The sequence below is a fragment of the Equus caballus genome, chromosome X (genome assembly GCF_041296265.1).
Source record: "Equus caballus isolate H_3958 breed thoroughbred chromosome X, TB-T2T, whole genome shotgun sequence".
Taxonomy (NCBI): Eukaryota; Metazoa; Chordata; class Mammalia; order Perissodactyla; family Equidae; genus Equus; species Equus caballus.
Window position 1 is genome coordinate 73,745,239 of NC_091715.1, and position 25,014 is coordinate 73,770,252.

At 35.4% G+C, this 25,014-nt stretch overlaps 1 protein-coding gene across 2 annotated transcripts; it reads left to right on the plus strand.

The window, feature by feature from the left end:
* Nucleotides 1–309: 309 nt before the first annotated feature.
* LOC100072605 (putative P2Y purinoceptor 10) lies at nt 310–24,731 on the plus strand. Of its 2 annotated transcripts, none has more exons than XM_005614294.4 (2): nt 310–372; nt 21,907–24,731. In XM_005614294.4, exon 2 carries the CDS (start codon nt 21,956–21,958, stop codon nt 22,997–22,999), a length of 1,044 nt encoding a protein of 347 aa, XP_005614351.1. In that variant the 5' UTR covers nt 310–372; nt 21,907–21,955; the 3' UTR covers nt 23,000–24,731. The 2 variants fall into 2 exon arrangements, with proteins under 2 accessions (XP_005614351.1, XP_005614352.1); XM_005614295.4 differs by having other exon boundaries at nt 331–542; nt 21,907–24,130.
* The last annotated feature ends 283 nt before the right edge of the window (nt 24,732–25,014 follow it).

Sequence of the window (25,014 nt, forward strand, 5' to 3'; positions counted from 1 at the left end):
TTTTACTTTATTTTTAAACAGCAAGTAAAATTCTAACAGGTAAGTTGGGCTTTTGCACTTTAAACTTTCAGAATAGACTGAGGAAACTATGGTAATACGTGGCAAATTAAAGTCAGATACTGTTTCTGATTGAAGTGTACAAAATCATGGAAAGTCTGAATTTATCAAAGACAAAATTTCAATTTTCTTTGCCCACAATATCCTCTGAGGGGAATGCTTTCCTAAACAACTGAGTGATGCTGACGAACAGTTTTACGTAGCATTAGAGGGAAATGATTTTGTTTTTTTTCCTGTTTTACTCAATAAACTACGTTACTTCCTCTTGTAGCTGTACAAGCTTGCAGTTCTCTACAGGATATCTGTGTAGAAAGGGTAAGGTTCTTGGCTTTCTTTTCATACGTTAAAAAATAGAACTTAAAAATCTCTGAATTGAATATGACCATGTGAATTGCTGCCGCTTCCATCAAAAATGTAATCCTGAATCTGCTAATATTTTACCTTTTGAGGGATGTATTATTATGAAGAATGGAGACTCTAGTGAGGTAATATCTATTTATAAGTTTAAGTGGTTAAAATGTTCACTGAAACTGCTGCATGCTTTGTGTGAGGAAGTGTGGCTGTCTAGATAGAAAGCTCCTTTCTCTACAATTCAATATGCCATTGACATAAACCAGGAGTCCAGACTTAAATGAAACACTGCTCCTAACAAGTCTGTGTTAAAATTAAGTTAGTGGTTGATTAAACGCATTTGTATTAGTATGAGCAGTGGGGGAAAAAAAAACTTAAAATTTTAAATCCAGAGATTTGTCAACCAAATTAAGTGGCATTCAAATGGTAAATAAATACAATAAAATGCTTAAATCTTTTCATAAGATGGGACTTGACATGTTTCCTTTGACTGGGACACTTCACATGCATGCATTCTGGGGTGGGACGTGAGAGTCTCAAATGGCACAAAAAGATTTTCATCGAGCCCTAGAAACTAGCACAGCTGTCAAATCTCAGAGGGGCTGATTCTCAATTTGTGATGAATGTTTCCTTGGATGTATTTTTAATTTGAGAACATGGGAAATATTTTAGGAAGGTGCTCCAAGTGTTGTGCTGTCTTTGTTAGAAGGAATTCCTTCCATTTTCCTTACTTGAAATAATAAAATAGCTCTTGCCCTTTTTAAAAGTCTGCTAATATTCACACTTGGAGTTTGATTCTTAAGTATGTAAGATTATTCAGAATATATAAAAATTGTATACATTCTAGAGAAGTTAGTGCAAGCTATCTATGATATCAGTGAGATCTAGTCATCCTGATACTTTCTCATGATATGAGCAAATCAGTGTAATTTGTATATACTGACTTCCCCTAGAATAAAGAGTTGGAAATACTAAATTCCCTTTTAGTAAAAGACGATTCAATGAAGATTTTTACAGAGAAATATCAGGATAAAGACTTTATTGTATTAATAGCTTTATGCTCCAGGAACAAAATGTAACTAACAGCTGTAGACTACATGAGTATGACTCACAGGATGGCATTATCTGCATATTATGATTGCCAATTGGCAGCATAACGTTGATTATTGAAAGCAGCTCTGCTCAATCTCCCTGACCACAAGTATAGGTGGGACTCCTCCATTGAAGTCATTCCAAAGTGGCTGAGAATGGGACAGTGAATGAAACCCAGGCAGGCTAGGCAGCTGCAGGGTTTTGGGAACCTCCAAAGTTGCTGAGGTCAGCAGTGCCCCTTGGACTGATTTTCCCCAGACATTGTGTTTTGGTGGGACTATGAAGAAAGGACCTCCTCAGCAGACTTGAAAGCTCTAGATAAAGTGTTTTCTTCCCAATCTGCTCCCCTTTTCCCACCCACCAAGCAAGTAACTGAGAAGGAGCCTGGGTGGGAGGAAAGGAATCATCTCTGTAGCACTAATAGCCAAGTTTAGCCTAAAGCTGGTGCTTAGTAGGGACTATGCATTCACTAAATTGTAGAGCCCTAGGGAGAGGGGGAGTTTGCTGTTGGCTGACCCTTGCTGAGGTCTTGCTTTCTGCAGCTGTGAATGTGGGTGTCCTAGGAGATTGAGAAATTATTCACTAGAGGTCGAGGCAGTTTTCCACTTGGTCCAAATAACTGCTCAAGATTGGAAAAGAATACTTGACCATAATTTCTGGGAGTATTAAATGATAACACACCACTAGAATTAGACTTACAAATTGGCAACAGCTTAAGCATGTTATTTTGAGACTCATGTTTCTCCAAGCCCTACCTGTGTATCTGCCGCCAACCAAAATGCTGCTATTAGTAAACTACTACCAGAGGTTACTTACTGCGTCTCTAAATTCCTACTTCTTGAAATGTAACTGTTCCTGGGAGTGGTAAAAGGCTACGCAAATGACAATTCAGTAAGTGAGTTTATGAGCTAGATTTATTAGCTAGTTGCTAGCTTTTCTCAAACTAGGAAGATTGACACTTCAGAAGGTACTAGGTGATTGAACAAAGGGCAATGAGTGTGTAGTGGAGGAAAAACTATTCCTCTACCCTCTAGGTCCCTCTGGCTGGTCTAAGAATTAAATTGACATGAGGCAGAATAACAGGAGAAAATCAAAGTTTAATAACATGTGTACATGGGAGAAACCCAGAAAAACTGTGTAACTTGCCAAAATGATGGAAGCCACCACCTTAAATACCATTTTCAGCTAAAGACAAAGGAGGATGTTGGGGGTAGTGGATTGGGACTTCAAAGAGGAGGAAGGTAATTTACATGGAGATGGAAAAGCAAATGTTTGGTAAACAAATGTTTACTGGGTCATCTATAGACAATATGACTCAAGAAAGAGAACTTTGATAAAAATGGGCTTAGCAAGGATCCTCCCAGTCTACCATACTCAGAGTTATCTATGGTGACGGACTGTCCTGGAACAGGCCTTCTATCTTAAATTCTTTTAGCCAGTCATGGGAAAGGTCAAAGTTTTTTTCAGTCTTTTGTTCTTAAAAATAATCAAGCGGAAGAGACACATTTTGGGATGGCAAATTCTGATCTCACACAGGAGTGAAAAGAGAGACAATGAAGGGTAATGGAAAGGGAACTATAATGACTTCACACATCCTGCCTGCTTACTAATTAACCAGAAGTGCATAATGCATATGTTCCATATCTAGCCAACAACCTATGAACATAACTATGAACAGCCCAGAAAGTGAGCAGTGCCATTCATGGGGTTAACTTCTCTTTTCTGGCTTTAGACTAGATCAAGGCTGCTGCATCTCTGTGGGCAAGTCAGAGATTACAGAGCTGGTTGAGACTTACAATCAAATTTCCTGAATGTCTCATCCTGAGAGCTGGCTCTGATGGGAGATTCAGTTCAATGGCTGCAGAATGAGCACATGTTTTTTCCGGAGAGGCTTCTGAAGGATTTGTAATTGTACTTGCCAAAGCCAAAGACTTATTTGAATGTTGAACAAAACCAAGCAGAAACCTATTTCTTAATTGTGAATCAACATTCATGATAGTGAATAGCATGGGAAGTCAAGATTTGGTAGATCAGAAGATGATTTCCTCCAAAATGTATTACATATGGAAAACCTGAGATAAGACGTTTTTAGTTGTTTTTCTCACAGAGCCAGCCAATTGTGCTTCAATGCATCTCAGGAGGAAGTCTTTTGTCTTTTACTTTTTATTTTGAACTATTTTTAGACTCACAAGAAATTACAAAAATAATATAGAGCATTCCTGTGCACACTTACCCCAGCTTTCCTCAATGATAATATCTTACAAAACTATAGTACATTATCAAAAGCAGGAAACTGACATTGGTATGATACTATTAACTAGACCACATACTTTATTTAGATTCTGCCAGTTTTTACATGCACTCATTCGTGTGTATATGTGTGTTTTTATAATTCTATAAAATTTTATTATACATGTATATTTGTGTAACCACAACCACAACAAAGATTCAGAACTGTTCCATTACCCACCACACACACAAAATATTTTTGTGCTACACCTTTACTTCACAAATTCCTCCCAACCTGAACACTCTGACAATTACTGATATGTTCTCTATTCTATAATTCTGTCATTTTGAGGATGCTATATAAATGTAACCTTTTCAGACTGGTTTTTTTTCACTTAGCGTAATGTCCTTGAGACCTCTGCAAACTGTTATGTGTATCAATAGTTAGTTCATTTTTATTGCTGAGTACTATAGGCCATTGTATGGATATACCACAGCTTGTTTATCTTTTCACCCATTAAAGGACATTTGGGTGGTTTCCATCTTTTGAATATTACAAATAAAGCTGCTATGAAAATTCATGTACAAGTTTTTGTGTGGGCATGTTTTGATTTCTCTTCCGTATTTACCCAGACATTGGAGCGGAATTTCCAGGTTATATAGTGAGTGCATGTTTAGTTTTCTAAAAACATTGCCAAACTGTTTTCCAGAGTAGCTGTACCATCTACCATTACTAACAACAATGCATGAGAGATACAGTTCTTAATCTTAGCACTTGCTGTCGTCAGTATTTTTATTTTAGATATTCTGATAGGTATATCACGGTATCTCATTGTGGTTTTAAATCGCATTTCCCTGATGGCTAGTGAAGTTGAACATCTTTTCATGTGCTCTTCAGTGAATTGTCTGTTGATGTCCTTTGCCCATTTTCTAATTGAATTGTTTGTTTTCTTACTTTTGAGTTTTGAGTATTCTTTACATATTTTAGGTGCAAGTCCTTTTTGGACATGTAGTTTGCAAACATTTTCTCGAAGTCCATGGTTTGTCTTTTCATCCTCTTAACATAGTCTTTCATAAACCAAAGTTTTGCATTTTGATGAAGTTCAATGTATTGATTTTGTTTCTTTTTTGCATCATTCTTTTGATGGCATGTCTATGAACACTTTACCAAGCCCTATATCCTGAAGATTTTCTCCTACGTTTCATCTAAAAGTTTTATAATTAGACATATGATCCATTTTGAGTTAGTGTTTTTATAGGATGTGAGTTATAGGTCAATATTAGGTTTTGTTGTTTGTTTTAGAGATGGATGTATAATTGTCCAAACATCATTTTTTGGAAGGCTATTCTTTCTTTATTGAACCTTTGTAAAAATATGAGTTGGCTCTACTTGGGTAGATCTTTCTTAATTGTCTATTCTGTTTCATTACTCTATGTATCTCATGCTCCACCAATACCACACTGCCTTGATTACTTTAGGCCTATAGTAAGTCTTACAATCGGGTACCGTGATTTCTCCAACTTTATCCTTGTTTTTAATAATTTTTTTTAGTTATTTTAGTTCCTTTATCTTTCCACATCAACTTTAGAATAAGCTTGTCTATATCTGCAAAAAATACATGCTGGGGTTTTGATAGTCATGCTGTTAAAATTACTTACCCATTTTGGGAGAATTTTCATATTTATGATGTTGAACTGTCCAATCAATGAACAGTTTGTGTCTATTCATTTATTTAGGTTTCTTATTTCTTTCATCAACATCTTGTAGTTTCTAGCATACAGTTCTTGTAACGTGGTCTGTTACTTTTATACCCAAGTATTCCTTGCTCTTTTTTTTTAACGGTTTGAAATGGTATTGTTTTTAATTTCAGTTTCCACATGTTCATTGTATATAGAAATAAAATTAATTTTTGTGTGTTAACCTTGTATCCTGTGACCTTGCTAAACTCACTTATTAGTTCTAAAATATTTTTTAGGTAAATTTTAAAGTATTTTCCACATGTACAATCATGAAAATAGGGATAATTCTATTTTTTCCCTTTCAATCTGTATTCCCTTTATTTCCATTCCTTGCCTTATGGCGCTGGCTAGAATTTCATCAGTATCTTTATTTATTTATTTTTATTAAATTTTTGAAATTTTTTATTGCAGTAACATTGGTTTATAACATCATATAAATTTCAGGTGTACATCATTATATATTTCAATTTCATTGGTATCTTCATTAGTAAGAATGGATATCCTTACCTTGTGGATGATTTTAGAGAGAGAGCCTTTTAGTTTTTCATCATTAAATATAATGTTAACTCTAGGTTCTTTTAGAGATCTCTGTCAAGTTGAGGTAGTTTCCTTCTATTCCTAGTTTGCTGAGAGGTTTTAAACTGAATGTGTGTTGAATTCTATCAACTGCCTTTCCTGTGTTAAGTGATATGTTCTTTGTGTTTTTTCTTCTTTAGCATGTTAGTATAATGGGTTACACTGTTTGATTTTAGAATATTGAACTAGCTTTGTATTTGTTGAATAAATTCCATGTGGTCATGTTGTATAATTCTTTATATATTGCTGGATCCAATTTGATAATATTTTGCTGAGAATGTTTGCATATATATTCATGAGAGCTATTGATCTATAGTCTTAAAGTTTTTCTTTTGTATTGTCTTTGGTTTTAATATCAGGGAAATGTTAGCCTCATAAAACGAGTTGGAAAGTGTTCTGTCTTCTGTTTCTGGAAGTGATTGTGTAGAATTGGTATTATTTCTTTAATAAGTGTTTGGTAAAATTTGTCAGTAAACCCATCTGTGCCTGAAGATTTATTTTTTGGAAGCTTTTATCTTATAATTTACATTTCTTTAATAGTTATAGGACTATTCAGATTATCTATTCTATCTTGGGAGATTTGGTTATTTGTGGTTTTCAAGGAAATGGTCCATTTCTTAAGTTGTTAAATTTAAGTGCATAGAATTGTATATAGTGTTCCCTTAGTAGCCTTTTGATGGATGCAGGGTCTACAACAACATTCCTCTTTTAATTCTTCATACTGGTAATTTGTGTTTTCTCTCTTCTTTTCATTTGTTGGTCTTGCTAGAGGTTTATCAATTTTATTGATCTTTTCAAAGAACTGGGTTTTGGGTTTGATTGATTTTCTTAATTGTTTTTCTCTTTCTAATTTCATTGGTTTCTGCTCTTTATTATTTTATTCATTCTTCTTGCTTTATTTTGCTCTTTTTTTTAGTTCCTTGAGGTGAAATGTTATATTACTGACTTGAGACCTTTCTTCTTTTCTAATATAAGCATTTAATCTACTCAATTTCCTTCTAAGCAGTCCTTTAGCCACACTTCACATATTTTGTTATGTTGTATTTTCATTTTCACCCAGTTCAATGTATAGTTTTATTTCCCTTGAGACTTACTCTTTGAATCATGGAGTAATTAGAAATGTACTATCTAATTTCCAAGTGTTTGGAGAAGTTCCTATTGTCTTCTAGCTTGATTTCTAACACGTTACTGATTATTAGCTTAATTCGTAGCTTGATTTCATTGGGTGTCAGAACATATTCTATATGATTTCAGATATTTAAAAAAATTGTTAAAATTTGTTTTGTGATCCAGGATATGGGTTATCTTTGTGAACGTTTAATGTTTGCTTGAGAAGAATGTGTATTTTGCTTTTGTTGGATGGCATACTCTATAAATTTCAATTAGATCCTGTCAGTTGATGTTGATGTTCAGTTCTTCCACATTTTTGCAGACCTCTGTCAATTATAGAGAGGATTGAGGTCCCTAACTATAATTGTGGATTTTTAAATTTTTCCTTTCAGTCATATCAGTTTTTGTTCCATGTATTTAAAGCTCTATTTTTTTCTTACATACACATTTCAAATTGCAATGTCTTCTTGGTGGATAGATCCTTTTTATCATTATGTAATATACCTTCTTGTCCCTACTAATTTTGTTTGCTCTGCAGTCTATTTTGTCCGATATTAATATGCCCTGTCTTGCTGTCTTTTTGTTAATGTTTGCATGGTATATATATGTTTTCCATTCTTTTCCCTAAAACCTACATATATCACTATGTTTACAATGAGTCTCTTATAGACATACAGTTGAGTATGGTAGGCAGAATAATGGACCCCCAAAGATGTCCATATCTTAATCCCCAGCACCTCTTAATATGTTATGTTAACTGGCAAGAGGGAATTAAGGTTATCACAGATTATCCAGATGGACACAATGTAATCACAAGCATCCTTATAAATTGAAATGGGAAGCAGGAGAAAGAGAAGCAGAGTGATGGTAGCACGATAATGACTTGACTAGCCATTGTTAGCTTTGAAGGTGGAAGGGGGCCATGAACCATGCAATGCAGACAGCCTCCAAAAGCTGGAAAAGGCAAGAGAAGTGATTCTTTCCTCCAGAAAGGAACAGAGCCAATGTTTTCATTTTAGCCCAGTGAGACACATTCCAGACTTCTGAACTTGAGAACCGAGATAATAAATTTGTGTTGTTTTAAGCCACTAAGTGTATGGCAATTCATTACAACAGCAATACAAAACTAACTCATTTGGTCATGTTTTTTCTGTCCTGATATTGTCTTTTGTTTATTTAGACTATTTACATTTAATGTAATTATTGATATGTTCAGACTTAAGTCTATAATTTTAAAGTTTGTTTTCTGTTTTTCCCTTCTCTTTTTCATTTCACTGTTTTTATTTCCCTGGCTACCTCTCAGTGACTTAGAGAGTTTTTACTATTCCACTTTGATTATTCCAGAGTATTTTTGAATCTACCTCTTTTGAGTCTATAGTGGTTTTCATGACAGCTTTATTCAGATATAATATGCATACCATAAAATATACCCTGTTAAACTGTATAATTCAGTGTTTTTCAATATATTCAGGGAGTTATGCAACCACTACCATTATCTAATTTTAGAACATTTTCATCACCCCCCAAAAAAATCACATACCCATTAGCAATTGTTCTGTATCCCCCTCCCCTGAGCCCTGAAAAACAATAACCTAATTTCTATCTCTATAGATTTGCCTTTTCAGAACATTTCATATAAATGGAGTCATACAATATGTAGTCTTTTGTGTCTGGCTTTTTTCATTTAGCAAAATGTTTTTAGTGTTAGTCCATGTTGTAGCATGCATCAGTATTTGTATTAGTCAGCTCCAGCTGCCATAAGAGAATACCATAGACTAGGTGGCTTAAACATCAGAAATTTATTTTCTCACTGTTCTGAAGGCTGGAAGTCCAACATCAGGGTTCCAGCATGGTTAGGTACTGGTGAGGAGTCTCTTGCTGGCTGGCAGCCTTCTTGCTGTGCCTTCACATGGCAGAAAGAGAGAGAGTTCTGGTGTTTCTTCCTTTTCTTGTAGGGGAACCAGTTCTATCTCATTCAGGGCTCCACCCTTATGACCTCATTTAACCTTAATCACCTCATTTAACTTTTAATCACATGGGGTTAGGGTTTCAACAAGAATTTTGAGAGGACACAATTCAGTCCATAGCAGAATTTAATTCATTTTTGCTGAACAATATCCAATTTATATGGATACATTCTATTTTTTCATCCATTTTTTAGTTGATGGATATATGGGTCATTTCTACCTTTTGGCTATTATGAGTGACTCTGCTGTTGACATTCACGTACAAATTTTTGTGTGGACATGAGTTTTATGTCTCTCGGTTATATACATACAGGTCGAACTACTGAGTCATATGGCAACTCTATGGTTAACATTTTGAGGAACTGCCAAATTGTTTTCCAAAGCAGCTGCACTATTTTACAATCCCACCAGCAATGGATGAAGGTTCTAATTACTCCACAGCTTTGTCAATACTTACTATTTCTAACTTTTTTTATTTTAGCCATCCTAGTGGGCATGAAATGTTATTTTAGTGTGGATTTGATTTGTATTTCTCTAATTACTAATAAAGTTGGGCATGTTTTCATCTGCTCATTTAACCTTTTTATATATTTTCTTTGGAGAAATATCTATTCAAACTCTCACCTTATTTTGAAATTTGGTTATTTGTCTTTTTATTGTGAATTATAAGACATTTTTATTTTTATCCCTACTCTAGATATAAGTTCCTTGTCAGACATATGATATACAAATATTTTATCTCATTCTATGAGTGTCATTCATTTTGATGGTGTCCTTTGAAGTACAATGTTTTTAAATTTTTAATCTTGATAAAGCCCAATTTATCTATTTTTGTATATGGTTTTGTTGAATGTGCTTTTGGTGTTGTATTTAAGATGACATTGCTTAAGCCGAGACCCCAAAACTTACTCTGATGAGTTCTAAGAGTTTTGTAGCTTTAGCTCTTACATTTATGTCCATAACCAATTTTGAGTTAATTTTTGTATATTGTATGAGATAATGGTCTGTATATTTCAAGACTCAACCAGAGAAATAGAACCAGTAGGAGATATATATGTGTGTGTGTGTGTGTGTGTGTGTGTGTGTGTGTGTGTGTGTATGTATGTATATATATAAAGAGGTTAATTGCAAAGATTGGTTTACACAATTGTTGGGCTTAACTAGGCAAGTCCAAAATCCATAAGGCAGGCTATCGGGAGGAACAGGCTGGTACTCTTTGGCATGAGCTGACGCTGCTGTCCACATGTGGGATTTGTTCTTCAGGAACGTCTCAACTCTGCTCTTAAGCCTTTCAACTATTAAATCAAGCCCAACCAGATTCATTTAAAAGAATATTCTTTATTTGAAGTAAATTGATTATGGATTTTAATCACATATACAAAATACCTATATAGCAACACTTACATTAATATTTGATTGAATAACTGAGGACTGTAGCCTAGTCAAAATGACACACAAAAAAGAACATTACATTCCACCCCTTATCAACTTGATGCCTACACGTCCTCTTAAACCATTCTTAATCTCCAAATAAAGACAGTAACAAAGTCATACTTCCATGGAGCATAATACAACTATCTCGTGTACAACTGAAAACATGCTCACCCTTTCTCTGTAAGACAATCAAGGTCCTTGGATGATGTATGCTCTTAAACTTTGATATTCTATAGCTTATATACTGTGATATAAAGTTAACTATTCTTAATACATCTTATATTTGTCGATAAGGGGATAGAGAGACAATAAGCCAAAAACATTTGGTGTATATATATATATATATATATATATATATATATAAACATTCATAAAAATATAAGGAAAAATACTCAAAACTATTAAGTCCTTATTTTTACAACTAGTCACTTGGTCATAACTGATATTTTTATCTACTTTCTTCCACTATCCATTCTACATTCTCTTTTTCCTCAGCAAGTACTCCATCTTATCATGTTGTTTTGCTTGGTAGAGAACTCAAAACTTTATTCTGTTTTTTTTTAAACTTTATTCTTGAATGTTCTAAGCCTTTAGCAGTCCTACCCATAGTTGGTTGTCATAGTTTTCTATTGACTATTCATGGGACATGGTAGTACTAAGATATTCCCTAAGGGATTTCCTGTAATAAAGACACTGTTTTTCACCCCATATACCCCTTCTTACCTCCATTGTGTAGTAGTAACACAATTTGCCTTTGGTAATTAGGATCAGTCATCCCAGTCATACAGTAATCCTCTTCTTTTCTTGTTGATTGAGAGACATTAGGAGCTCAAAGTGGTCTAGTGGCAGTCTGAACTTTCAGTTCAATGGAATCATTGTTGTGTCTTCTACTGGAAGCATTCTTCCCTTTGGAAGTAAGACCTCTAGATCAGCAGAGCCTAAAGTTGCAGGGGAAGGAGGTAAAATTTTTGCTAGTGCATCACTGTGAGTAATAGTGAGAGGGATCACATCCATTTCCACCCCTTGACTACTGGGTGTATAAATCCTGGATGTGAAAAAAACACCCAGAACACTGATTTAGAGCACCTACAGCCTCCTGGAGAACATAGTCTCAGCCTTGCAAGGTACTGTCAGCTAGCTGGTGCTGTAGGGGGGGTGGATCAGGAGCCTGGGTTTGCCAAAGCCCAAAAGGAACCTTGTGCCATGGAAGTTGCCTGGGGGTGTGGGAGCCACCTAGAACCTCTGGAGCATCCTGCTGCCTGAGTGGGCTGTGGGTTTGGGTTAATGAGGGCTCTCTGGGAGCCAAGAGCTGTGGGAGAAACCTGGGGCCCCTGAAGTCAGCAGGTGCTGAGGAGAGCCAGGGGCCTGGGTTCATGACAGCCTGCCAGGATCCTTGATGCCATAGAAGCTGTCTGGGGTCGCTGGAGCTGACAGGCATCTTGGTGAGGTAGGTGCCTAGATTTTCAGGAGCCCACTGGAAGCCTAGTGCCAAAGATGCTGCCTGGGGTTGCAGGATTCCCTGAAGCTGCTGAAGTCAGCAAGCTATGGGGTGATCTGGAAGCCTGGGTTTATGGGAGCCCATAGGGAAGCACCTGAGGCTGCAAGAGTTGGCCTGGTGCTGTGGCATGCTGGCTGTGGCATCCATAGTGAAACTGGGCACTCACTTCCCTCTCCTCCCATAGAGAAGATCTCTCTCTCTCTCCACTGGGCTTGGTGGAAGGGTGATGGGAGTAGTGTGAATCAATTTTTCTACTCTCCTCAATGCTTCTTTTCTTATTCTATGGTTCAGCCAGGTACTGCGATCCCTCATCTGGAATGCTTGGCCCTTGTGAAGGTATTTTCATGCATGAGTAGTTGCTCAAATTGATGTTTCTGAGGGATTGCTAGGAATTCTGGGGAATGCTAGAAATTCCTATGCTGTCGTTTTGCTGACATCACTCCCCTGTACCCATTTCTAATTTCATTTCATTGTCATCAGAGAATATACTTTGTGTGATATCAATTCTTTCAAAGATTTTGCGGGTTATGTGGCTTAATATATGTCCTGCTTTGGAGACTGTTCCATGTTTACTTGAGAAAAATGTATATTCTTTTGTTATTGGATAGAGTATTTTATTACTGTCTATTACATTTAGTTGGTTTATAGTGTTGTTCAAGACTTTTATATCCTTGTTGATCTTCTGCCAAAGATGTTTTATCCATTATTGAAAATAGGGTATTGAAGTCTCCAATTGGTATCACTGAATTGTCTATTTCTGCTTTTATGTCATGTATTTTAGGGCTATATATTCAGATGTATATATGTTTTTAATTGCTAAGTCTTCCTGGTTGCACTACCCTTTTATTATTATACCCTTTCTGTCTGTAATAGCAATATGTGTCTAAAACTATTTTATCTGATATTAGTATTGCCCTTCTAGCTCTCTTTTAGTTACTGTTTGCATGGTATATCTTTTAATTTCTCTTTACTTTCAATCTGTTTGTTCTTTGAATATAATGTGTCTCTGTAGGCAGCATATGGTTGAATAGAGTTTATTTTAATCCATTCTACCAATCTCTGCTTTATTATTGGAGTGTTTAATCCACTTATGTTTAATGTAATTACAGATAATGTAATTATGAATCTGCTATTTTGCTGTTTGTTTTCTTAATGTCATGACATTATAACACTCTCCTCTAATCATTCATTTCTATCTTCATGTGTTACATAGGCATTTTCTTGTGTACTGTTTCAATTCATTTCTTGTTTCTTTTACTCTAGTTTTTTATTTATTTTCTTAGTGGTTTCCTTCTGGGTTTCAGATAACAACTTACCTTGAAACAATCTATTAGAGATTAATATCAACTTAATTTCAATAGTATACAAAAACCTTGTTTCAATATAGCACTTTTTGTTCTATTATTGTCATACATAGATTTATATATTATAAACCCATCAACACAGTTTCATAATTATTTTAATTGTTTTATGCAAATTTCCTTTAAATCAGAGAGTAGAAGAAAAGTGCCACAAATAAATATATGTTTATGCTCTCTTATGTATTTCCTATGGAGTTACCTGTACTGGTGATCTTTACTTCTTCTTTTGGGTCCCAGTTACTTTCTCATTTTCTTTCAGTTCATCTTAAAGGAGTCCTTTTAGTATTTCTTTTTGGAGAACACTATTATCAATGATTTCTATTAATTTTTATTTATTTGGAATTGTCTTAATTTTTCTTTCATTTTGAGGGATAGTTTTGTTTTTTTTTTTTTAAGATTGGCACCTGAGCTAACAACTGTTGCCAATCTTATTTTTTTTCTGCTTTTTTTCTCCCCAAACCCCCCAAGTGCATAGTTGTATATTTTAGTTGTGGGTCCTTCTAGTTGTGGTATGTGGGATGCCGTCCCAAGGTGGCCTAATGAGTGGTGCCATGTCCGCGCCCGGGATCTGAACCAGCAAAACCCTGGGCTGCCGAAGCGGAGCGCGTGAACTTAACCACTCCGCCACGGGGCCAGCCCCAGAAGGATAGTTTTTATGGATATGTTATTCTCTAGGTTGTTCTTTCTTCATTCTTGATACTCATTTTTTTCTCTTATCATTTCCTTTGTGTTTGAAGATTTTCCTTTAGCAGTTCTTTTAGAGCATGTCAACTTAGTTTTCCTCATTTAGGTATTCCCAAAAGATATTTTTGCTGGCCTCCGTGGTTTCAGATTAGAAATTTCCTGTCATTTGAACTATTTCTCCTCTGTAGATAACATATTGCTTTTCTCTCCCTCCTTTAGATATTTCGTTTTAGTCTTTAGTTTTCAGAAAATTGATTATGATGTGTCTGTATGTGCATTTATTTGCACTTATCCTGTTTAGGGTAAACTCAGTTCTTGAATTCATAGCTTTATGTCTTGCAGAAAATTTGGACAACTTTCAGCCATTTTTTGAGAATATTTATCCTCACTTGTGGGTTTCTTTAGTGCTTAGTCCAAGATACAGGGGAAGCAACATACACACACACACCCACACACACTAAAATTGATGTCATGTTTTGCCTTGAGTCTTGAGATCTTTAGCCAGTCTTTCTTATTTTCTCCACACTTTAGAGTCTTCTGATATTTATCTTATGTTTTTTCTCCAGGGATTTTAGCCATAATTATCAGGAAGAATTATACTCTGGGAAGCCTTCCCTGACTAAGTTAGGACGTGAAGGAAAATCAGTTAGTCACTTGAAAAGTGGGAAAAGCTCATTCTAGGAAGAGAGAATATTTGTGCAAATTCATAAATATAACAAAATGCATCAGATATTCATGAAAGTGCAAGTACTTCAGCATGGCGGGAGCATAAAATGGTGGTAAAATGTAGAGATGAGATTGGAGAGATAAGCTTGCAGGACTTAATAAACCATAGTAAGGAGTTTTTTCTAAAGATACAGAGGAATACATGAGGAAACTAGACAGGGGAATGGCAAGATCAGACTGAAATTTAGAAAGATCACCTAAATGGAAAATATATTGATTGAAATGGGCAAAATTGGAAGTAAAGGGAGCTAATAGAGTCTTCTCAGAGTAAGGAATAGATGATAGCTGTCTGAATTAGAATAGAAGTGATGCAGAAAGAGAGAAGTGGCTAAATTAAAAAATTAGGAAGATAAAAATCACAGGATTTGATGATTGTATGTGGGGGTAGTAGTAGGTGAAGATCTTAAAAGTGTTACCTAGATTGTGCGAATGGGTAGATGGCATAATGATCAAATAACATTATCCAAACAGGGACACCTTTTTTTTTTTTTTTTTGAGGAAGATTAGCTCTGAGCTAACATCTGCCACAAATCCTCCTCTTTTTTTGCTGAGGAAGACTGGCCCTGAGCTAACATCTGTGCCCATCTTCCTCTACTTTTTCATATGTGGGACGCCAGCCACAGCATGGCTTGACAAGTGGTGTGTAGGTTTGCTTGCACCACCAGGCTGGCCTCCAAACAAGGATACATTTAAGGGTAAAAGGGTGTGCCATTATTGATTACACTGAGATATTAGTTGTAAACCAGGACTGTGCCTGGAAGATCAGTATATATGGTCATACATAAGCAGGCAACTTACTATAGTTCTTGTTGCTAACGTTTCTGAAGAAGAAGTGTTCTACCGTCATCTCTGCCGGCTCAGCCCCTAGTTAGAAACACAAAACTCAGATACAGCCAAAGGAGCACAATAGTGGTGAGACTATTCTGTTCCCAAGCTTTTTGTTATCTGAAATGAGCAGCTGTCTCTAGCAAGCATTGCCAGGCAGAGGTGGGAAACATTCATGCTTCTGCACTTGGAGAAAAGAGGATGTGGTCTCCAGTCAAGATGCATTACCATTGCCCTAAAAGCCCTTTGCAGAGCTAATATTTCAGGAAGGGCTGAAAGCTTTAAATTAAATGAATGGAGTTTTCTACTTTTAAAGCAATTTTAAGGGTCAGAGTCCCTAGAGAATTTAGTCTAACCATATGATTGTGAAGGGAAACTGGAAAAGTCCTGGAGAGGCCAATGACCAACCCATGGATGCTTGCACTGAAACCTCCAGAGTAAGATTCTTTACCCACTTCTGGTGTAGTCCATTTGTCAGAGGTGGTAAGATAAGACATTTGTCAAGGGACTTGTATTCATGATCCACACCCTAGACATAATAGCAAATAATGTACTAGTACAAAACAATAATGCACAAGTAAAAAGTTTGACCATTTACTGATAGTCTTATGGGCACAATGACAGGATCTCCCTTCCTTATAGGATTGTCATGAGGGTTAAATTATATAATATGTAAAGTGCCTGGCACATAGTAAATGCTCACTAAATTTAATTGTTATTAAATAATGATGCCACGTGGTATAAGTTGCTAGATACTTCAGAAATCTCATGAATGATGAAGTCAAGAAGGACTAGAGAAGTCAGGGGTAGCTTCTTGGGGGACATGGAACTTGAGCTGGGTTTTAAAACATATTTGTATTTCATCTTCTTTCATGACTCAAAAGAAATACACAAAATAAATTAGAATAATAACAACACTAGCTGTGTACTTACTATGTACCAGATACATGCACTGCATATGCTATCTTACTTTGAATGTACACAACAATGGTAAACACTGTACAGGGGAGGAAACTGTGGATCAGATAAATTAGAAAATAAATGCAACTCATAAGCAGAAGAACTTGGAATTAGACCTCAGGTTTATCCTACTCCAAAGCCTGTAGTTTGAATCACTACACGTCCCTGAGTGTTAAGGAAAAACAATCCAGAAAAATGAATTAAAAACATATTGGGATCAGGTGAAAAAGAATTTTAAATAGGTTGTTGTGGGAGAAAGTTTATAAACGTCTCCAATTTCTGGGGGGAAAACAACATCAGAAATATATTTTTCCCTTTAAAAATGAAAATTACTCATAACTCAAGAAAGTCTTTACCAGCTGGATTTTGAAAGCTAATGAAAAATCTTAAGACAAATGCATTTTTTGTTTTGATTGAACTTACTGTTTTCAAGGTTCTGACACTGAAGGAGAAGAAAGTAGGAATTCTGATATGACCTAGTTTACTTTTCTGTAATACGTATTTTGTCTTTCAGTAGTTTTGGATTTTTGGAAACATTGTTCATATAAGCCAAAAAAAGTGGTTATTCTGAAAATTAATAATGATTTTTAAATTGAATCAGTTGGATACAAATGCTTGAGGAATAAGTTTATTAGGCTTCTCTCAAAGATCCATTGTGGCAAAAAATATATACATATATTAAAAGCTCAGCATTTTTATAGCATTAAGAGAAATGCAGATTTTTTTAAACATGAGAATCCTGATTGTTTTCTAAAACCTAAACACAATGCAATATTTTTGTAATTGTTTTTGTTTTGCTTTATTATCACTTTTATTCTATGTGGTAGAGACGGGAGAAATAATGGAATGTAGATAAATAAGCCAGATTATACTACACAGTTATGAAAGTTAGGTCACAAACTTGTCTGTGAGTTTCCTCATCCAGGGTAGAAAAAAATATGATTAATTGTCTTAGTCTGTTTGGGCTGCTATAATAAAAATACCATAGACCAGGTGGCTTAAACAACGTTTATTTTTCATAGTTTTGGAGGCTGAGAATTCCAAGATCGAGATGCCATCAGATTTGGTGTCTGGTGAGAACCCAGTTCCTTGCTCATAGACAGCCGTCTTCCCACTGGTGGAAGGAGCAAGGGATCTCTCACTGGTCTCTTTTATAAGGTCACTAATCTCCTAATGATCTAATCACCTCCCAAAAGCCTCAACTCCAAATACCGTCACATTGGGGATTAGGTTTCAACATATGAATTTGCAGGCACATAAACATTCAAACATTCAGTCTATATCATTAATTAAATGATTCATAGTATTTGTGAGGAGATAATATACTGGTTTCTCAGATAAAACACAATCCTTGCTGGTATAAACAGTGTGTTAGGGCAGTGGTTTTCAACATGTGGTCCCTGGATCACATGTGAACTTATTAGAAATGTAAATTCTTGGGCCCTACCTGAGACCTACTGAATCAGAAACTCTTGCGGGTGGGACAGCCCTCTAGATGATTCTGAGGCATACTCAAGTTTGAGAACCACTGTGTTAAGGTGGAATAACAAATTCTGTCTGGTTGACTTGTGACTAGGTTGAGCAAGTCATTTTGAGCTAGGCCTTCAAGAGTGACTCAGAGTTTTGTACCATAATTCTTCCTCCAGCTGAAAAGAATTTGATATATTTAGAAAACAAATGGATATGACATTGCAATGTTATGAAAAAGAGCATTAGTTTTGGAATTTCATATAGGATGCCTTCCAGGAGACTAATTTGCATTACACACCAAAAGCCTAGAAATTCCACTTTTAAGAATTTATTCAAAGGAAATAGTTGTTCAAATGTACAAAGATGGCTGTATAAGAATAGTTACAAAGGCACTGTTTTAATAGTGAAAAAATGAGAATCTACCCCAATGTCCACTGGTTAAATAAATTACATTACATAATTCTGATGGAATTCTAAGTATCCATTAAAATGATTATTTAGATGTCTATTATTGACAAGATTCTAGTTCGTAATAATTATGATTGAATATAAGCTATGATTATAAAAGAATATGTGTATATAAGTCGAATTTGGTTAAAATACCTATATATGTATTCATTTATAGATCCATAGGCATAGAGAAAAAAAGAAGGCTGTACACCAAAATGTTAACAATGGAAATATTGGTGATAGATATGTATAGATTTTGGGTTGTTTTTGCTTATCTCCATTTTCTAATGTGAAACTCTACTCCTTGTGTGAAGAAATAGTGAAAGTTTAAAAACAACCAAGTCTAAGATGTCCAAGCAGACTCTTTACACAATTATATCATTAGGGACTAGAAATTCTCATTCCAATTTTAAAAATCACTATTTGTCCTGGAATATTTGGAAGGAACTAATCCTTGCTGTAACAGTTCACTGTCTAGGTTAGTGTTCTAAAATCTGGCATTAGTTTATTTCTGATAGTTTGTATTATTAAATAATTACAAAAATATGGTTTTCATCTTAGAAGTTCCTGGAAAAGTAAAAATTGCTCTGTAGTGGGATTCAAGAGATCCTGGTTCAGCCTTTGCCACTAATTTTCTATGTGAATTTGGAAAATTTAATATCCCTGTTTTTGGCCTCAGTTTCCTCATCTATAAAAAGTGGGAAGATCAAGAGATCTTGAAGGCCTTTAACAGCTTTAATATTCTAGGAATCTATAATGTATTTAGAACCCAGACTATTTTTTAGAGAACTATATGAGAAAGTATGGAAGCTAAAAAAAATTAAGTAAAATAAATCTAAACTCTCTAAAATGCCCTTTAAAAGATTCTTCTTCTGATGTTAGATGTCGTTGATACTTCTCTCCTTTAGTATGCTGTATCCTTTAATGGAATTTTCAAATAAATTAAGTGTTAAATATCAAAAGATATTTTAACGTTGGTATACTCATGACACCCGGTGGTCAAATTAAACATCACAGTTACATTCTAATTCCCCAGACATTCATTCTCTTCGTCTCAGTAAGACTTTTTTCCCCCTGATTCATCATTCATCATGCATTCAGTCATTCACTCAACAAACATTAGTGGATCCCTAATATGTTTGAGACTTTACTACACACCCTACTACGGAGGAAAGGAAGAAGTAAGAGAATGAGTCTGACACGTAGGACATTGTAATCTATTTAGGGGAAGAAAACAGACTCCATGGAAAGTCAAATAACCACAGCATGTTGGGTATGGTAAGTGTGCTTTCGCTAAGGAAGATGATCAGAACTATGGATATTATGAGGCCATAGGAGTGACTTGTAGTTTAGAGAGGTCAGGGAAGGCTTCTAGGAGGAAGTGAGTCTTGCTTTTCTTGGGGCCATAGTTTTCCAATCTGTAAAATAGTGGTAATATTTTATTGTCGTGTAGAATTGCTGTGAGGGATTGATTGAGAGCCAGTATATAAAGTACTTAGTATTCACTTTGCCCAAAGTGGGCATTCAGATTTTTTTATTATTATAGCAAAATCAAACGTGATCAGAGAAGACTTCATGGGTATTAACTATTCCCTAAATTTTATTTCAAGAATGATTCTGGTTCAAGTTTACATGTTTTTTTGTTTAGACTGAGTATACAGAACACGAGATAAATTATTTTAGTTAGTTTAGTGGATAAGCAAACAAACCACACACACACAAATAGTGTTGGCTTTATTTACAGTATTCTAGCCTAACTGGCCGATTCAGCAAAATAGTCAGCTCAGTAGAAATAAAAAGTTCGAAGTAGTTGTTTATGTGGATGAGCTGGTTGTTTGACTGCAATGAACTGTCAGTAAATACAATCTATCTGAGAACTCCCTGTAGTCAGTACAAAGGCATGAAATAGGTGTTTGGCACTGTATGAGCTGTGTGTAGGTTGAATGAATTTTTACACTTTTTAATTGGTTGTGTTTAAGGTTGAGAAGGCGCTGTCTTAGATCTCATATGGCTTTCAATAATTAATGCTAAATCTATCTCAATTTCCCTTTAATTTCATAAAATGTTAAACAAATTAACTGCCTTTGCAAGCAATAAAAAGTACAAGGGAGTAATAAAATCTCATTTATCCTTTTGTTTTTCAATCAGATGCATAAGTCATATTTCCTAAAAATATCAAACATTTTGGTAATTAAACCATTTTCAAGGGTAAAATTAAGTTGTATTGCAGTGGCTTTTGGCCAAAAGCAATACCGTTCTGATGCAAAAGAAAACCAAGAACAAGGACCATGACATATTAGGAATGAATGTTTAACCTGGATAAGGGAAGATTTGAGAGAGGACAGGATTGCTGCCTTCAGATACTTGAAGAGTTTCATGTGCAACAGGGAGTAGACTTTATTTTACTTGGCTTTGCTACGTCCAACTAGGTTGAAATGACAGGGATACAGATTTTGACTCACTAGAGAGAAGAACTTTCTAACACTTACATTGTTACAAATGTAGCCATCCTCATTAATAACATTTCACTGAACTTGCCCTGAGAGCTGAAGCAGAGATAGCCCCTTTTGCTGTATCTACTACCAGAGACCAACTAGTCCCTCACAGACTCTGGTAGTTGTTTGAAATGGTTGCAGGGATAGCCTCCATACAAATATGAATGTCTAAAGCTACCATATTTCTATTAATAAACACAAATCTTTAAAGTTGCAGAAGCTTCTGAACAGTGTCAGGACGTATAAGCAGGACTAATTTTACCCTCAGCCAAATTCTGAAGGAGGCAAAGGTTATCTGAGTTGCACCACCTTTTACAAGCCCCTATCCTTCCAAGGCATGGTGACCTGTCAGCGGGTCCCCAGGCCCTTATCCCATGTTTCATTCCCAAAGGTACATAGACGCACCTCAGCAGTCACCTAATCCCTGACAAGGCTGAAGTCGAAAATTAATTAAATTTTCTATCTCCCAAGGTTGATAATAGGGAACTCAGGTAGATCTCAACCTTTGAAAATACAGATGGAGACAACTGTAAAACTGAAATGTGGAACCCCGCAAGAGTTGGAATGTATTTCTGGGGGCCGTTTTCCAGTGAGGTCTTTTTTGTTGGTTATCTCTGTAAGTTTGACTACTTCTTATGACAGAGAGGAAAATCTTACTGAAGTTATTGCCAAAGTAGTAATCTTTTTGATTCCTGGAAATATATTCCACAGCACTGTTATCCTTTTTAGATTGGCATGATATTTTCAGTTTACGTAAAAAAGATCTTTTGAATTTATGAAAGTTCTCACTTGAATACTTCTTTGGTAGGAAACAAATATATTTATATACCCCAACATGGACTGACATGGCCTTGACTCTACTTTTCCTCTATTTTCTGCAGAAATCATCACTCTAATGCTTTCCTTAAGGAAGGAACATAAATCCTCAAGATGGGAAGTAACAGCACAAACAGTACAAGAACAAAGTGCACTGATCTACACATGCCGTTTCAGTACTCCCTCTATGCAACCACCTACATCCTCATATTCATCCCTGGTCTTCTGGCCAACAGTGCAGCCTTGTGGATTCTGTGCCGCTTCATCAGCAAGAAAAATAAAGCCATCATTTTCATGATCAACCTCTCTGTGGCTGACCTTGCTCACGTGCTGTCCTTACCCCTCCGGATTTACTATTACATCAATCACCATTGGCCTTTCCAGAGGGCCCTTTGCCTGCTGTGCTTCTACCTGAAGTATCTCAACATGTATGCCAGCATTTGCTTCCTGACGTGCATCAGCCTTCAAAGGTGTTTCTTTCTCCTCAGGCCTTTCAGGGCCAGAGATTGGAAGCGTAGGTATGATGTGGGCATCAGTGCTGCCATCTGGGTCATCGTGGGGACTGCCTGTTTGCCGCTTCCAATTCTGAGAAGCGTTGGCTTAGCCAACAACACTGAATCCTGCTTTGCTGATTTAGGGCTTCAACACATTAGCATGGCTTCCTCCATTGGCTTGGTGACTGTAGCTGAACTTGGAGGGTTTGTGCTACCTGTTGTAATTATTACTTATTGCACATGGAAAACAAGAAAATCTTTACAGGAATTCCAAGATCCCCCTCAGAATACCAAAGAGAGAAAAAAGGCTTTGTGGATGGTCCTGATGTGTGCAGTGGTGTTCATTGTGTGTTTCACGCCTTACCACCTCAACTTCCCATTCTTTATGATGGTGAAGCAACGTGTCTTTTCAAACTGCTCCTTTATTAAGAGTACTCTATATTTCCATATCATTTCCCTATGTCTTGCAAATCTAAATTGCTGTCTTGATCCAGTTGTATATTACTTTATGACCTCAGAATTCCGTGGTAGATTTTCGGAACATGGTGGCTTGGTTTTTCAGTCATGTGTGAAATGCAAGGACAATGCTTTGGAAATTCATCACAGGAAGGAGGATCTTCAAACTATCTCTCTTGAACTTTTGGATGATTCCAAAATAATGTAATCAAATAATTAGCTTAGACTAATCTATATTCTCTGTTGGTTTAGCTATGTTATCTTAAATATTTTTCTTAACAAATGGTGTTGTTGAGTGCCTCGACAAAACATGGTCCTCTTCCCTTGCTCCTCAAAATGATGATTCTGAAAGAATTATTCATGACTATATTTTCTGTCCAAATGGAAAAATATTGTTCTATAGAAAATATCTTTCTTTATAGAAAGGGATGAGCAACAGAATGAATTGCACACCTGTTCCTCAGCAGTGAGTCCAATTTTTTCGCCTTCTCCTCTAAGAAACAAAATGTAAATTAAAAACAGTTGGACAAAGGTGAATTGTCCAAACATTCAAAAATATACAGGAGAACAATATGATTCTAGCTTCATCTAGAAAGTATACACTAATTGAGCAAAGTAGATTAATGAAGAAAGGCTTATTAATATTAATAGGAGTTATGGAAATTAATATCCTTATAACTTAGAATATGTATGATACTTGCCTTTACTCCCCTTGAGCAAACAAACAATTCATGTTAATCCCAAATATCTCAAAAATATAATGAGATTCACACACAACACATTCAATTTAAACAGAAAATAAAATTGTGCTCTAACATGTTTCACAAACTTCACAGTTTCAGGGTTTGCAATGAAAGCTCTTTACTTGGATGTCTGTGAGTGTGTGTGATGTTATATGTGCTTTAGTGTATTGGCATTTACCCAAAAAATATTTTATTATATTTGTTCATTAAAATCAACTATTTCACGGTCTACCTAGATTAATTCCTCTATATACAATCTCATCCACAACTCCTCAATAGATTTAAACAATGAGTTAATGAAGAATCACACTCATGCATATAGTTTTTCAGTTGGACCTCATTTCTCACAAGTAAAAGTAAATGTAAGGAGGATATTGGTGAATTGAATCTTATTATAAAGGTAGAATGAAAAATTGCTATTTTAAAAGTTTCTGTGGTTAAATCATTTTGTAATACAAATCATTCTCATTGGAAAATTTGAAATTTAAAATTTCATACATTGGGTTTCATTAAAATGGTATTTTGAAAAGCATTGGTTAGTTTTATAAAATTATAAATACACTTTCTTGTCTTTATAAGATTGGAAATTCACAAAATGTTTTATTTGTGGGAAAATCTTTTTGTAATAATGATTGCCTATCAAAATAAAAACAGATAATATTTACTACAGGGGAAAAAAAAACCAGGGTAAAACCTAGGTTCTCTGAAGACATCTAGGGATATGTATTTTAGAAAGTTATATTCTATAGAAATGATTCAGCTCCTTAAGCACCTGAACATTTAAAACACCATTTTAGATGCAATTGTTTCTAAATTATATTCTTTCCTACTCACTTAAGCAGTTTGTTTTAAACAAGTGAACACCGTGTATGAAATAAGCATTAATCCAGATTCAGAGGACAACGATCCTAGTTTCAAATCTGCCAGCTATAAGCTATGTGACTTTTGGCAATTTACTTCTCTTTGAGTTTAAGTTTTATTATCTGTCCCTAAAGGGGCTAGACGAGATGATCTCAGTGTGAGGCATACTTCTTGGAAAATGCTTTCTAAACTCTAAAGCACTTTACAAATGTGTGTTGTTGTTATTATTAGTATTAATATTGTTATTATTTAAGAAGAGCTTTGACTCTAATATTTAACGTAATCTTTTCATAATGACTGAGGGTCATCATTAAAAACATCAGTTATTGTACTGTATACATTTGCTTCTCTCAAGGCTTGCTTGTATCTACACTAAAACGGCCTCACGGATTTTCAGTTATTATATATTTGATTTTATAAGTGCTCTTTTCTCCACCTTTTCAGGCTATCTGTTCTTACTTCTTGCCATTGTCAGTGAGCTTGTCTAATTATGTCCCCATCCTTTCAATTAGTTTTTTCTAAGATTAGATTGTGGCTTTGAAAACACCTTCACTAACCAAGCTAGTTCTAACAGAGTTTAAATTTAACAAAAATGAGTAAAAGCTTTCTTATTTTATTT